At 42.8% G+C, this 16,052-nt stretch overlaps 1 protein-coding gene across 3 annotated transcripts in view; it reads left to right on the forward strand.

Annotated features, from left to right (window-relative positions):
• Window positions 1–16,052, forward strand: part of adamts13 (ADAM metallopeptidase with thrombospondin type 1 motif, 13) — a 22,875-nt gene continuing 6,823 nt past the window's right edge. For all 3 annotated transcript variants that reach the window (XM_054774378.1, XM_054774380.1, XM_054774379.1), the window contains exons 1-22: window positions 1–160; window positions 427–490; window positions 563–696; window positions 3,427–3,510; window positions 3,584–3,708; window positions 3,778–3,924; window positions 4,041–4,175; window positions 4,528–4,678; window positions 4,790–4,894; window positions 4,969–5,120; window positions 8,074–8,137; window positions 8,445–8,571; window positions 8,652–8,800; window positions 8,873–8,993; window positions 9,211–9,291; window positions 9,363–9,544; window positions 11,127–11,283; window positions 13,914–14,043; window positions 14,126–14,305; window positions 14,439–14,637; window positions 14,701–14,803; window positions 14,882–15,011. In XM_054774378.1, the coding sequence (XP_054630353.1) occupies window positions 83–160; window positions 427–490; window positions 563–696; window positions 3,427–3,510; window positions 3,584–3,708; window positions 3,778–3,924; window positions 4,041–4,175; window positions 4,528–4,678; window positions 4,790–4,894; window positions 4,969–5,120; window positions 8,074–8,137; window positions 8,445–8,571; window positions 8,652–8,800; window positions 8,873–8,993; window positions 9,211–9,291; window positions 9,363–9,544; window positions 11,127–11,283; window positions 13,914–14,043; window positions 14,126–14,305; window positions 14,439–14,637; window positions 14,701–14,803; window positions 14,882–15,011 (2,798 nt within the window). In that variant the 5' untranslated portion in view covers window positions 1–82. The remainder of the gene's footprint in view (window positions 161–426; window positions 491–562; window positions 697–3,426; window positions 3,511–3,583; window positions 3,709–3,777; window positions 3,925–4,040; window positions 4,176–4,527; window positions 4,679–4,789; window positions 4,895–4,968; window positions 5,121–8,073; window positions 8,138–8,444; window positions 8,572–8,651; window positions 8,801–8,872; window positions 8,994–9,210; window positions 9,292–9,362; window positions 9,545–11,126; window positions 11,284–13,913; window positions 14,044–14,125; window positions 14,306–14,438; window positions 14,638–14,700; window positions 14,804–14,881; window positions 15,012–16,052) is intronic.

Raw genomic sequence — 16,052 nt, forward strand, 5'->3', positions numbered from 1 at the left:
GCTTGGCAGGGTCCCAGTGAGACTATCACTTATTGTCCTAGTACTAGAGCAGACCAGGTATGTGCACAGGAAGGTGGGCAACATGGTGCTCATGACTCTGCTCTGTCTGCTGCTACAACTGCCTGGCTTCAGCGCCCTAATGAGATATCCATTGGCTGAGGTAGGAGGAAAGCCAAGGGCGACCAGGAGTATTGTGGCTTACGATTCCACTGCTCTGGGCCTCTGCAAAGTACATTGGACTTTTCAACTTTAAACTGTTTATCATCTGTGAAACACCCACAACCTGCATAGTTGTAACTGTATTTTGCTAGATTTACACCAGGACTCCAAATAAACAGAGACGTTAAAATATGTGCCTATATTCAGTCATAATTGTCTGTTGTTTCCGTTAGATCTAAATGTGTATTTGTTTGATTTGTCCCACAGTTTTTTCATTTTCACAGCAACCAAACAGACATGTTTTCCTATACTCTTCCTTCTGATGTCGCAGGTATGAGTCTCTAGCTGAGCTTGAAAATGAAGTATCAAGGGTATAAAAATAATTCAAATGTACTGTGCACAGTGCGGAGTCGGCCTCGTCGGTCCGCTGTGATGCCTGATGTCACACACTTGGAACTGCTGGTGGTGGTTGGACCTGATGTCCAGCAACTCCACAAGCAGGATACAGAACGTTACATCCTCACCAACCTCAACATAGTAAGTGTGAGCCTGACACAAATAATCATTTTTTCCCTGTGAAGAGAACTATAGGGCTAACACACAAGAGAGAAAGATTTTAGTAGTAGCATTGCCATCTGTGGGTTTGAAATGAACAAAATATTCTGATTGCTATAGACAGGTGAACTATTACTTTTTTTGTGTAACTTGTCACTCACTGAAGTGAATTGGGTAATGGACGCACTCGTCACAAAGTGCATGCGCACAAGTTGCATCCGTGAGTCAGTGAAATTCGAGTGTTTATCGAACAACCTTGACTCAATGAAACTCAAGTCTTTGTCGAGCACTCGTGAGTCAGTGAAACTTGAGTCTTCATCAACCAGTGACTCTGTGAAACTTGAGTCTTTGTTGACTACCTGTGAGTTGGTGAAACTTGAGTCTTCATCAATCCGTGAGTCAGTGAAACTCGAGTCATTCTCGACTACTTGAGTCTTTGTCGAACACCCTTGACTCAATGAAACTCAAGTCTTTGTTGAGCACTCATGAGTCAGTGAAACTTGAGTCTTCATCATCCTGTGAGTCAGTGAAACTTGAGTCTTTGTCGACTACTCGTGACTCAGTGAAATTCAATTCTTCATCAGCCGGTGAGTCAGTGAAACCTGAGTGTTTATCAAGTACCCGACACTCAGTGCAACTTGAGTCGTCGTCTAGCACCTGTGAGTCAGTAAAACTCGAGTCTTTATTGAGCACCCGTGACTCAGTGAAACTAGAGTCTTCTTCGACCTGTGAGTCAGTGAAACTCGCAGGCTAAGCAAGTGAATCGCTCATTTTGTCGAGCCTGTGATGCAGCTTGGGCAGAAAGGGCCATATCTGTTGCATTTTTTTAGCTTGAGATGGCAGGGGTGAGTAAATGAACAAGTTAACGGGGATGAGTACCTGTGATTCAATAAAAACTCTCGAGTTTTGAACAGACTTGCACATGTCAACTGTCTGTTGCCATTCATACAACAGACAGTCATGCCACGCTTGATGGTGTGCCGTGAAATTTTTGTAATTTAAAACATGTGCTTTGGCTGAATAAAGGTTGGGAAACACTGCTCTATAATAACAGCAGTGCCTGTACCAGCACAGGTGTTGACAAAACAACTAAAATGAGGTCTGAAGTTTCATCCATCCATTCATTTTCCTCCACTTATCTGGGTCCTTCCAGTAGGGAAGCCCAGACTTTCCAGTCCCTGGCCACCTCCTCCTGCTCCACCGGGAGGACACCAAGGCGTTACCAGGCTTGCTGTGAGACATAATCCCGCCAGCATGTCCTAGGTCTGTCCTAGGGCCTTCTCATGCCCGGAACACCTCACCAGGGAGGCATCCGGGAGGCATCTGGACTAGATGCCCGGGCCACCTCAACTGGCTGCTCTCGATGTGAAGGAGCAGTGGCTCTACTCTGAGCACCTGCCGGATGACTGAGCTCTTCACCCTATCTCTTAGGGTGAGTCTAACCACCCTACGGAGGAAACTCATTTCAGCCGCTTGTATCCGCAATCTCGTTCTTTCGGTCACGACCCAAAGCTCATGACCAAAGGTGAGGGTGGGAACATAGATCAACCGTTAAATTGAGAACTTTGCCTTCCAGGTCAGCTCTCTCTTCACCACGACGGTCCAGTACAGAGACTGCATTACTGCAGATGCTGCGCCGATCCGCCTATCGGCCTCACACTCCAACCTTCCCTCACTTGTGAACAAGACCCCTAGATACTTGAACTCCTCCACCTGGGGCAGGACCTCATTCCAAACTCAGAGGAAGCAATCCACCCTTTTCCAACTGAGAACCATGGCCTCCGTTTGGGAGGTGCTGAGTCTCATCCCAGAAGCTTCACACTCAGATGCAAACCTAGTAAATGGTGAAGGTCACAGCCCGATGAGGCCATCAGGACCACATTGTCTGCAAATAGCAGAGACGAGATCCTAAGGCCCCCGAACTGGACTCCCTCGACGCCTTGGCTGCACCTAGAAATTCTGTCCATGAAAATTATGAATCAGTGAGAAAGGGCAGCCTTGGCGGAAGCCAACGTTCAACGGAAACAGGCTGGACTTACTGCTGGCAATGTGAACCAGGCTTCTGCTCCAAGGACCAAGGGCCGAATGGCACGTAGTAGCGCGCCACCAATCCCGCATGGGACACAGCAAGGGACACGGTCGAATGCCTTTTCCAAGTCCACAAAGCACATGAAGACCGGTTGGGCAAACTCCCATGTACCCTCCAGTACCCTTGCAAGGGCATAGAGCTGGTCCAGTGTTCCGCGACCGGGACAAAAACCACATTGCACCTCTTGTAGCTGAGTTTTTACTAACGGTCGTACCCTTCTCTCCAGCACCCTGGAATACACTTTCCCAGGTAGGCTGAGGAGTGTGATCTCCCTATAGTTGGTCACCAGTCACCCTGCTTGAAAAGGGGGACTAATCCAGAGGTACTGTTCCTGACTTCCACGCAATGTTGAAGAGACGTGTCAGCCAAGACAGTCCCTCAACATCCAGAGCCTTGATGAATTCAGGGCGAAACTCGTCCAGCCCCGGAGCTTTGTCACTGGGGAGCGTGTCTGAAAATTCAATATTGTAGTATGTTCTACTGCAACAATAAGTATTAGTATTAACAAATAATGCGATTGACTCGCTGTGGGGACCCATGATGGGAAAATACAAAAGACAAAAACAACATTCAACACTTCACTGTCACGGCCATAATCAATTCTATCATGACTGTCCATACAGGCCTCAGAATTGTTGAGAGACCTGAGTTTGGGTGCCAACATGAGGGTGCACTTGGTCCGCATGATCATTGTGTCAGAACCAGAGGTTAGCAAACGTTTCACATTTTCCAATCCTTGCTTTCCAACTCTAAAGATTCCTGTTCTTTACCCTCCTCCAGCCAGAGATCCAAATGTCTCCCAACATCACTGCTTCTCTTCGAAGCGTGTGCGACTGGGGCAGGAGGATAAATCCATCTAATGACACAGACCCACTGCACGCTGACCTCCTCTTGTACATTACAAGGTTTGCTGCTGTTGATGTGACATGTCACAGAATGAGCTGTTTTATTCCTGTCTGTCTCTCATAACAAAGGTATGACCTGATGTTGCCTGATGGGAACAAGCAGGTCAGGGGAGTAACACAGCTAGGAGGCGCTTGCTCCAGTGAATGGAGCTGTGTGATCACAGAGGACACTGGCTTTGACCTGGGGATCACTATCGCTCATGAGATTGCACACAGGTAATGCAGAGCGGGTCACACCACCAACTATGAAAATACAATGAATCAACTAAAATAGTTGGAAAACAAGACATATGGGCATTAGATTTCACATAGAAGTAACACTGTTCACACAGTTTTGGCATCAACCATGATGGAGTGGGAAACACATGCAGCAGGAGTGGCTTCATGATGGCCTCTGATGGTGGTTACAACAGTGTGGATCTGACCTGGTCCCCCTGCAGCAGACAGCAGCTGCAAACTTTCTACAGGTGAAGCTGCTACACTTCCAGTAACCACTAAAACACACATAGACATCATTTTTTTACTTTGGGTTCTGGTTTCTGATTATGTTTTCACAAGACTTAAATGTCTACCGTCTTAAATCCTGTCTAAATCTTTAATTTTCCATCTGCCAACAGTGGTTTTTCTCATGCACAAAATCCAATACTGTTGACATTTTCCCATAAAACATTAAGCAATACTTTATATTCAGATTTACACTGACCTGACTTTAGTACACCTTTTAACCCTTATTATCTGTCCTTGTGGAGTTTTTGTTTAGTGTCATGTCATGCCTGTGAAATTGAAAACGGTATATATCACATGCAACTATGCTTCCAGAGAAGGGAAAGCTGAGTGTGTAAAGGATCTACCAGCCCTTGAAGGCTCCCTACAAGACTGGAAGCCTGGCCTGTATTACGGGGTTGACGACCAGTGTCGAATAGCTTTTGGGAGCACTGCAAGAAGCTGCTCTTTTACCAATCCAGATCTGGTAAAAAAAATAAAATAATAATACTTTCAACTTATAACTTACCACTAGATAGCAGGTCACAACAAATGCATATTTTGACATTTGACACATACTGTTTTCTGTCTCCATCAGCCGGTGTGTAGGGTTCTTTCCTGTCACACAGAGCCTAATGATGATAGCTCCTGCAAACGTCTTCTTGTACCACTGCTGGATGGGACCCAATGTGCACCTAATCAAGTATAGTCTAAGGATTTTAGCGGTCAAATAAGGCCGTACATGATTTCCACAAACCAGTCTGCTTTCTTTTGCAGTGGTGTCTGAAGGGACGTTGTGTGTCCCCAGACCAGCTGAGCATCTCTGCAGTGGTGCATGGCTCTTGGTCCAGCTGGTCTGGGTTCTCCCCCTGCTCACGGTCATGTGGAGGGGGTGTCACTCACCGCACACGTCAGTGCAACAACCCAAGGTGAACAAATGTCACGATCAATGCTAATATGTAAAGTCGAACACAATCCAGTATGTGATGCTAGTTGACTGCCAAGTTATTCAAACTTCATAGCAATGTTTACATTAGAACAGTGCTTCTCAAACAGTGGGGCACGCGCCCTGGACAATGTGTCAGCGGGAGCGCAAGGGGAGGGCGGGGGATTTCACTTGTTCTGCTACAGCTAACCTTTGGCCTCTATTGCTACGTCAGTCTTACAGAATTTCTCTGTGACATCCAACGTAAACAAAATGCATTCAAACAAATGCACGAGCTTGATGCTAATTCACATTGGAAATGTTGTATACACGCTAATGATTAGCATTTGTGATTTACATGGGGATTTAAGAATATGACAAATGTACATGATGCATAACAAACCTTTTTTATCGCTCCGTTGTATGTCATTTTTAAATACTGTATTTAAAACTTGACGATTCTCGTTTAGGGAAAGCTGTTTCCCGAGAATAGGTCAGTCAGACTGTGAGCTATGGCATCGCTACCGTGAATGACTTCTATAAAACATGTGACAGTAGCGTCTACACCGTGTTCCAAATTATTGCACAAACTTTTTCTCGCTGAGTATCCTCCATAGTACGTAGATGCAAATGACAGCCATTCTAATTTTCAAGTCATCAATCGTGAGAGCATAATTAAAATGTTATTGAAAAAACCTCTCAATGATAACTACTGTCATTTCTGGTGTATAAGTCGCTACTTTTTTGTTAAACTATGAACCCCGCGGCTTATACAGCGGTGCGGCTAATTTATGGCTAAGTTCTAATCTTGTGGCATCCCCTTTACTTCAGAACTACTACAAATCGTTTAAACACTGTTCCGCTCACAAGTCAATGAAGAAACTGTAGCTCTTCTTTGGCAGAAGCCAATCACAAGCTATCGGTGCATGCACGACGAGCTCGTCAACCCATTGGAAATCATCATTACTCAGTAACGGTTTGACTCATGGTGTCATCTTACATAGACCGCTAAACTCATCACACAGCAACTTAACACTCAAAAGGTGTACCTAAAAAATGTGCAAACAAATACCAATAAAATGAAAAAAAACAACAATTTTAACGTTTTCCCACAATGCATTGTGTCCAAGCAAAACATTCATTGGTACCTGCTGGGGAGCTGTAATGATGTCAGTCTCCCTCTGGTGGACAGAGGCAGCATTGCAGCACCATCCATCCATCCATTTTCTATGCTGCTTGTCCGCCAACGAAATGGTCATTTGTTGAATTTTCAGCATTAGGAGGTCATATTTACTGAACGCATTAACAGTCCAAGTTACATGTTAGCATAGAACCCCTTCTTTGATATTATAACCTTCACAATTCTTGCATCCATTGAACGTGTGAGTTCTTGGAGAATTTCTGCTAGAATTGATTTGCAAGATAGCCTCCCACAGCTGCTGTTTTGTTGTAAACTGCCTCCCACCCTCATAAATCTTTGCTTGACGATGCTCCAAAGGTTCTGAATTGGGTTAGGGTCAGGGCCAAGTGAGGGCCACACCATGAGTTTCTCTCCTTCTACATGTATGCCCATAACAGCCAATGACAGAGAGGTAGTTTTTGCATCATGAGATGGTGCATTGTCATGCATGAAGGTCGTTTTGCTACGGAAGATACGGTTCTTTGTGTTGTACCATGGAAGAAAGTGGTCAGTCACAAACTATATATGCTTTGCCGAGGTCATTTCCACACCTTCAGGGACGATAAAGGGGCCTACCAGCTCTCTCCCAACGATTCCGATTCAAAACATGACTTCGCCACCACCTTGCTGACATCACAGCCTTGTTGGGACATAGTGGCCATCGACTACTTCATCTATCGGGACCACCCAGGGCTGCACAGCCCTCATCAGTAAACAAGAATGCCTGAAAATTAATCTTCATGTATTTGTTGGCCCACTGCAACAATTTCTGCTTGTGAGTATTGGTTAGGGGTGGCCAAATTGTAGACTTATGCCTACAAGACTCTGGAGTATCCTACACCTTGAGGTTCATGGGACTTCAGAGGCACCAACAGGTACAGATACCTGTTTGCTGCTTGCTTTGAATTGTCTTTTTAGCAGCTGCTCTCTTGATTTGATGAATTTGTCTGGCAGAAACCTTCCTCATTTTGCCTTTATCAGCACAATCCCAGCTTCTTCACAGTACGATGATGACGTTTAAGTTTTCATGAACTATTGAATGTTCTCATGCTTTATCCAAGGCATTGCACTATTAGACACGTTTTGGCAGCAGAGATTCAGGAGATGTGAAAGATCTGTGTTTGAATCTCTGTTGGGCATCTCTGTGTGGAGTTTGCATGTTCTCCCCGTGCGTGGGTTTTCTCAAGGTACTCCAGCTTCCTTCCACATTCCATGCATGTTAGTTTAATTGATGACTCTAAATTGTCCGTAGGTATGAATGTGAGTGTGAATAGTTGTTTTCCATATGTGCCCTTCAATTGGCTGGCGACCAGTCCAGGGTGTACCCCGCCTCTCACCCAAACTCAGCTGGGATAGGCTCCAGCATACCTGCAACCCCAGTAAGGATAAGCGGCATCGAAGATGGATGTTTTTTTGTTCAGTCTGTCCAGTCCTATATTTTGTCATTGTAGTTTTCTTAAAGGTAATGTTAGAATATTGTCTCGTCTGGATCTTGTGAACCCAATATCGTGCATCGCTCCGTCTCGTGAGCTGAGTGTACCGTAACACCCCTAGTAATTAATAGTCAACATGTTGGTTGCAAAATGTAAAAAGTCTCTCAAGATCTGCTAATCTGGAATGATATTACATTAGTGTATACCCAAAAGTTTAGATTGACCTGCAATTTGTACAGCTTTGGTGTTTTCAATTGTGGAGGTTTCACTGTTATTGTTATTATTATTAGTATTAATATTCATATCGTTACTGAAATGACTGAAAAACAATGATCATTTTCCAGACCTGCTTTTGGAGGAAATGGTTGTGCGGGTCTGGATATTGTGGCTGAACTTTGTAACCAGCAGGTGAGTGCTCGCTGCTTATGTTTACATAAGGCTCTATACAGTAGGTCAGCACTGTTTATTCAGTGGATCATTGTACAAAGAATTACTCTTTTGTTTGTGTCTGTATAGCATGTGTCCCAATAAAAAGGTGAAAAGTATTTTAGCATTGATGGAAAAACTTGTAAGGGTGCTTGGGGCAAAGTGAGGTAATCTGCACACCAATGATTTACATGAAAATAAGTAACAAACAGCTGGTGATGCAGATCGATGACCTCATCATCAAACCAGAAAAGTCTTAAAATATAACTCATCAACTTTGCTGTTGCAGCCATGTCAGCGTACCCAGCTGGATTTCATGGCTGAGCAGTGCTCCAAAACAGATCTCCAACCCCTTTATCTTCATCCAGGTCAGGCCTACTTCTACACCTGGGTCCCTGCCGTGGGCTTTTCACAAGGTGGGCTTCAAGAAAAACAGAACATTCACCTTCTATGAACTCTTAATTTCTAAAAATGTTCCGGTTCTGGTTATAATCAGGTGATGAGCAATGCAGATACATGTGCCAGTCAAAGGGAGAAGCCTTCATTGTGAGCCGTGGATCTCAGTTTGCTGACGGAACACGATGTGAGCCCGATGGCCAACCTCATTCTGGCTCAACGGCTGCTTGTCTGCAAGGGAAATGTCAGGTAGAGATGCTTAGGATAGATAACAAAGAATAGTTATATGTATTTACACATAAAACATTTGTCTCTGATCAGCTGTTCGGCTGTGACGGTGTACTGCGCTCTGGGAAAGTTAAGGATGTGTGTGGTGTGTGTGGTGGGGATGGAGCTTCCTGCATGATGACCTCTGACTCCTACACTGGAGGTCAGGCCAGAGGTAATAAACAATGCATTTTTTTATATTGAAAACTAATGGGGAAACTGTTGTTCACACATTCATCAAATATTCCAAATCATTTATCACACGCTTGTCGCCATTTTCTGACATAATTATTAGATCAATTATGCATGAGTATGAATAATGCAGTTGTATCTTTTGACAGCCCTAATTGATGAATTGTCATCCATTTATAAGGTCTTATTTTTTGTTTCAGAGTACACCACTTTCCTGTCTTTGCCATTAAATGCCACACAGGTTTACATCGTCAACAGGTCACCTTTGTTCACTCATATGGGTGAGTGGCGTCACTTCAGCTTCAGGATCACGCAGATTGGGAGTTACATTTTTGGCCCTCTGCATCCCCAGCTGTAATGTACGGAGATCAATATATTGTGTCTGGAGCGGGCAGAATGGCGCTAAATATGACCCATCCTTCACCACTGGATGATAACAAGGTAGAGTACCGCCTCCATCTGACCGCTGACTTTTTGCCCAAGATGGAAGAGCTTTTGCTGCCAGGACCAGTGCAGAGGCTGATAAACATCCAGGTCAGAGCAGCATCTTGATTTTAGGGTGCGTTCACACTTGTCATAATTGGTTTGGTTAAAACAAACTAGCATGTTGGACACACAGTCAGAAGATCAGGAAGACCTGGGTTCGAATCGCCGCTTGGGCATCTCTGTCTGGAGTTTGCATGTTCTCCCCGTGCGTGCATGGGTTTTCTCCAGGTACTCATCCCACATTCCAAAAACATGCATGTTAGGTTAATTGGCAACTCTAAATTGTCCATAGGTATGAATGTGAGTGTGAATGGTTGTTTGTCTATTTGTGCCTTGTGATTGGCTGGCGACCAGTCCAGGGTGTACCCCGCCTCTTGCTGGGATAGGCTCCAACATACCTCCGCGACCCCGAAAACAAACTAGTACATCTAGTACGGTTCCTTAAGTCAAGTGTAACCCCAATCATCCCAATCATCGTGCACATCAAACAAGTGAACCGAGACCGCTTGAGAGATGGGTCTGGATCTGTTTGCAAGTGAACTTGTGGTTTGGTTCACATGAGCTGAAATGTGAATGCTACACGGACTGAAGATATGAACTAGTGCAGAAATGACAAATATGGTCATGGATAAGATGGAGGTTATCCCAGTTGACTTTGGGCGAGGGACGGGTTACACCCTGGAATGGCCTTCAGCCCATTTCGGGATTTTCGCGGCTTCACTGGTTTTTGAAAATATATTAATTAATAATTCATCGCTGTTTTGTGGTTGACTATGACCTATTATTAATAAAAGATTATCCATATTCGAGCAATTTTTAGACATGTTTTGCCTAAATTAAGCATTTTCAAGCAAAAAAAATGGCTAAATGCGCAAAAATACAAACATGAGGCATTCAGTAGATTGGTACACTGGTCACGGGGTGTCAATAATGTTACTGTAATGTTTGGTTAGACACAAACAGCAAACTTGGAGCAACAATCTTTTATGGCGGGTTTGAATTATCTCACAACAGGCACAATAATCACTAATAAAAATCTCTGATAGAAACACAAGCTACTGTTGCGGCCGTAGCCCAGGCCAAGCTGAAACTCAACTCTGAACCCCTGATGCCACTTCCTGTCAATACCCCACCGGAAGACATTTACAGCAACACATACGAGCACAAGTCTTATTTATGTCTTTTATATGTCATATATATGTTTTATATGACATATAGATTATATGTCCTTTGTTCAAGAGTTTGACGGCTTGTGGATAGAAGCTGTTTTTTAGTGCGGTTATTCTGGCTGCGACACACCTGAAGCGTCTGCCAGATGGAAGAAGTGTGAAGAGTGCATGCTGTGGATGTGTGCTGTCTCTTATAATCTTCCATGTCCTATTTGTGGCACGGCTGGGGTGAAGGCTACTCCACAAATGCTGTGCCGATGGTCTTTACTGCACTGTCTTTGGGTTTATGACAAAAAACAAACCACACAAAAGTGCACACAAAATAACCTTTTTAAAAATGTTGGCCCGGACACGTGTATATAACCACAAGTGTGAACGCATTGTTAATAAACATTTCAAATAAACTAAATGTAGACTTTTATGAGAAGCTGCTGATATTTGAAACTGTATTCACATTCCAGGTTTATCGCAAATATGGAAAAGAATACGGAGAGAAGACAAATCCCAACATTAGCTACCAGTTTTATGTGCCCAGTGCACACAGCAACTTGACAGAAATCAAACTTAAAGGCAAATGGATTGTTATTACAGCACCCTGCTCTGTTTCCTGTGGCTCAGGTATGTCACTTTTACATCAAATCACATTACCCATTCTTCTGCTACCAGACAGAAATGCATTGATATTGTCAATAAAGTCAATATATTTTTAGCAAAATAAAGTGTAGTGTAGTGCTGCCAAAGGCTGTTATTAAGTAGGATTATTACTTGATTGTTACTATGCATTCTACTTAATGACGTTTCTCTTATGTTATATAAACTCAAAACCCACCTTTTTGCTAAAGCCTATACAGTGTTCCCTCGTTTCTCGTGCGGGAAGGTTCCCAAAATAGCCTGTAATAAGTGAAATCCGTGAAGTAGCCAATTAATTTTTTATAATTATTAAGTTTTAAGGCTGTAAAACCCCTCACCATGCACTTTACACACTTTTCTCAGACAGGCATGAACATTGTGTCACATTTCAAATAGATAGAAATGTGACACATTTCTATTTATTCAAATTTCGTTAGAATTTTAATGATCAACCTACTAGGTTGGACACAAGAAATTAAGTGACTCACACGTATTTCACTCCTCTGACCATGCCTCTTTGTCCTGGCCCCGTTCGGCTGTACTGTAGCGTTTCTGTATCCTTGTTAAAACATATTGCTCCTGTCGTCCTATTTTACTCCTCGTCCTCCATAAACTGAAGATTCATTTACAGTATGACACTCTCCAGCCGCGTAACTTTTGCATTCCGTCAGCATGTCCAGAAGTGCCTTTGACGGTGCAGAACGTTTCGTTGACATTGTGTGTGTTGTCAGGGATAAAACTTACAAGCATACACACAGTACGCTGTAAAAAATCCCGCAAAACAGTGAGTCCGTGAAAGGTGAACTGCGTTGTAGCGAGGGAACACTGTACTGTAGTTAGAACTGCCCCCCCAAAACGCTGATCGGTATCAGAGACACTCTATTTTCCTTGGACTAAGATAAAGACTGTCTCTTTTCTGACTTGACCTACCATCTATCCTTCTACTCTATTTTTCTATCACAACCCAACCGGTTGAGACAGATGGCGGCCCCACAGAGCCTGGGTTCTGTTCAAGGTTTCTTCCTCAGATGGAGTTTTTCCTTGCCTCCGTCGCCAAGTGCTTGCTCGTGTGGGGTTTCAGCTGGTTCTCTGTTTTCGTTTATGAGTGTGACTTTCATGTGTAAAGCGCCATGAGATAACTGTTGTTGTGATTTGGCACTATATAAGTAAATATAATTGAATTATATGTGCATGTAGTGGCATGTAATGCTGCTTGATGTGTGTCAAAATGACATAATGTGAATGTTCCTCTTACATGGATTGATCTTCATGTGTGCAAATGGCAAATTCTGCAAAGTTCAAACTAATTATTTTCATAGTTCAACTGCAGCTACTCTTCTTTTGCTGAAAAATAAGAATATATGTGAACTACAGTGATACAGTACAGTGCAAATGGACTAGTTACGTGCAATACTGTATAAGAATGGCAGGAATTTTTTGCCCAAAAAGAATCATACCATAACTAGGGCATACGAAAACCGAGGTTTGACTGTACATCATAACACATTACAGTTTTGTATAGTTTTTTTCAAAGCAAGCAAACCATTGTCTGTTTTCATCTGTAAATTTAGCTATGCAGTCGTCCCTTCAAGGTTCAAATTTTGCGGCTTCACTCTATCGCAGTTTTTCCAAATAAATAAATGAATACATTATTGCTGTTTCATGGTTGACTACGGCCTATTATTCCTCAAAAATAAATTTGACATGTTCTTGGCCTAATTTAAGCATTTTCAAGCCTAAAAATGGCTACATGAACTGAAATGCAAATATAAGGCATTCAGAAGATGCATTCAAAGACGTAATATGTAGTATTCTAAACTGGTCACTAGGTGTCAATAATGTTACACTGATGAGACAATAGCCACCACAGCAAGTACGTTGTCCAGAAAAAAACAAGGAACTGTTAACATCTGCCAATGTTAAAGTATGAATCTATGTTATGTCTTATTTATGTCTTATTTTGTATTATTACGTGTTAAGGATGGCATTAAGCCGGTGGTTGGACCCCAAAGCAGAGACAACAAAGATGGCGATGCAAAAAGGTTTAATAACAAAAAGCGCACTCTAGCGGAGTGGAAAAAATACAAAAGAGAAAAACAAAGTACAACACAAAGATGCCACACTGACAACTACAACAAACGGAGCTGCTGAAAAAGCTAAGCAGAAATGCCACGGTATTCACAAAAATACTAAAGAGAGTAAATGTCCACAGAGCTCAAATCATGCAAGGTAGCACAACACGAGGAGATGGTTGAGCAGGAAGAGAGCGTAGACGTTGCAACAGTCTGGCAGCAAGTGAGAGTCCAAGCATGGCTTAAGAAGGTCTGATTACGATTGCTCCGAGGTGCGTAGGTGGCTCCACGCCGGCAGGACCACCAGTGCACTGCAAAAGAGAGCAGATAGGTGGCAGCAGAGCAGCTCCAGCAGAACATGACATTAAGTCTACTAATTTGGATAATACGATTGGAAAGGTGACTATAGGGGTGTTATTTCATTTCTAGAGGGCTCTAATAACGTTAAAAAACAAAATTCACTTATCATTGGACCAATTAACTATTTACTAAAGTAAATGAAATACATGTATGAACAGTTGTAATCAATGTGAACTTCTCTTACAGGTGTGCAGAAGCATCATTACGTGTGTGTGGATAAAGAAAGCAACACACATCTGGAGGAACACTTATGTGATACACTCCCTCCGCCTTTACCGCTGCATACATCCTGTCAGCTCCCAGCCTGTCCACCAAGGCCTGTATTATAAAGTTATGGAACTTGAACAACTATTCTGTGCCGCGGAGCTGAAGTACGTACTTGATTGATTGTTTTACAGCTGGACCACAGGAAAGTTTGGACCCTGCAGTGCTTCCTGTGGTGGAGGAGAGAGAATCCGTCCTGTAAGATGTGTTCAGAAACATGGTGATGATGTTGTGAAGGTTCTGGATTCGGACTGTCCAGCTGATTCAGCTCCAAATGCTGTTGAAACATGCAATCTTCAACATTGTCCTGCCAGGTAGTAAGGGTACACTGAACATCTTATGTTGCCTGTTTAGAAAACATTACAAAGTCAGAAACATGTGATACACGGGACACATAACGCAGCACTGTGTGTGTGTGTGTGTGTGTGTGTGTGTGTGTGTTTCAAGATGGCGTGTGTCAAAGTTAGGGGCCTGTTCAGCAGCGTGTGGGCTCGGAGAAATGAAAAGAAGCGTGTCATGTACAAGGCAAGAGGATGGCCATGAGGTTGAAGTTGATCAAAGCTTGTGCTCATATCAAATAAGACCCCCTGAATCTGTTGCCTGTGTGGTGGACATCTGTCCTGTTGGTTGGGATGCACAGAGAGAGGTAAAAGACTACGCTGTATTGTTGTATTTCATTTCAAAGTGTGCAAGGAAGTTTCTTTAACAGGACCAGCCTGCTGTGAAGTCTGGTTTGATGCCACCCTCTCGACAAGCTCCTGTGTACGTGTGGAGTCCTGTTACCAGTCAGTGCTCAAAGAGCTGTGGCAATGGTAAGCAAAGATGTGCAATCACTCCTATTTACAAGTAGCCAGTCCGCATCACTCAACCAAAGTCTGTTCTCTGCACAGGAACACTGCAAGTGTGGTTCTCCTGTGTGGACCATCAGACCACAAGGAGCTTACCTGACTTCCACTGCGATCCTTCAACCAAACCGTTTTCTAAATCTGAGAACTGCAACACATCACCTTGCCCTCCCATGTGAGACCCTATGAGAGGAACATAGCTACTGGAAAATACAAACACGATAGTAAAAAAAAAAGAAAAAAAGTAGTGCTTCTCTGACAATGTAAATTAAAACTAAGCATTATTTGCTTTGTAAATATTTTTTAATGAAAGCTCATTAACTTTTATTAACTAATGCTGTAATCAATTAACAGAGTCAGCTTGCCCCTTAGGCAATACAGTCGTCCCTCGCCACTTTGCGGTTCAAATTTTGCGGCCTCACTATCATGATTTTTCCAAAATATATTAATTACTAAATCATGCTGTTTTGTGGTTGAATGCGGCCTATTATTAATTAAAACATATGCATATTTAAGCAAATGTAACTGTTTTATATTAAGCATTTTCAATGGCTATTGAACTAAAATATAAATATATGAGGCATTCAAAAGACACATTCAAAGACGTTGACGCAGTACAGTACAGTACACGGGTGTCAGTAATGTCACTGTAATGTTTGGTGAGACACACAATCACCATGGCGGGAACAAAAGGCTTTTATTGCAGGTTTGACTTATCTCACAACAGGCACAATAATACCTAATAGAAATCCCTAATAAAAACAGGGGCTACTTAGCAGCTGTAACCCATGGCAAGATGAAACTCAACTCTGAACCCCCGATGTCACTTCCTGTTCGCTATTCACTCGGGAAGAAATGCATAGCAACACACATGGGCATGAGTCTTAATTATATCTTAAATGGCTTATGTAGTCTTATTATGTCTACTATATAGGGTAATAGGAGTGTAAAGTGACTATAGGGGTGTTATTTAATATCTAAAGGGCTCTGATAATGTTAAAAACCGGAATTAAAAGGTCATAAACCGTTTTTCTGCTGTAACTGAAAATATTCCAATTGTATATAAGGATATTACTTTGCAGAAATTCATTTATCACAGCCGGGTATGGAATCAATTAACTGCGATAAACGAGGGCTTACTGTACAAGCAAAGGGGGTGGCAAAAATCAGAAATGCAAAATAAATAAAAAAATCAAATACAAAGCAATGCCCAATG

The sequence above is a fragment of the Dunckerocampus dactyliophorus genome, chromosome 4 (genome assembly GCF_027744805.1).
Source record: "Dunckerocampus dactyliophorus isolate RoL2022-P2 chromosome 4, RoL_Ddac_1.1, whole genome shotgun sequence".
Classification (NCBI taxonomy): domain Eukaryota; kingdom Metazoa; phylum Chordata; class Actinopteri; order Syngnathiformes; family Syngnathidae; genus Dunckerocampus; species Dunckerocampus dactyliophorus.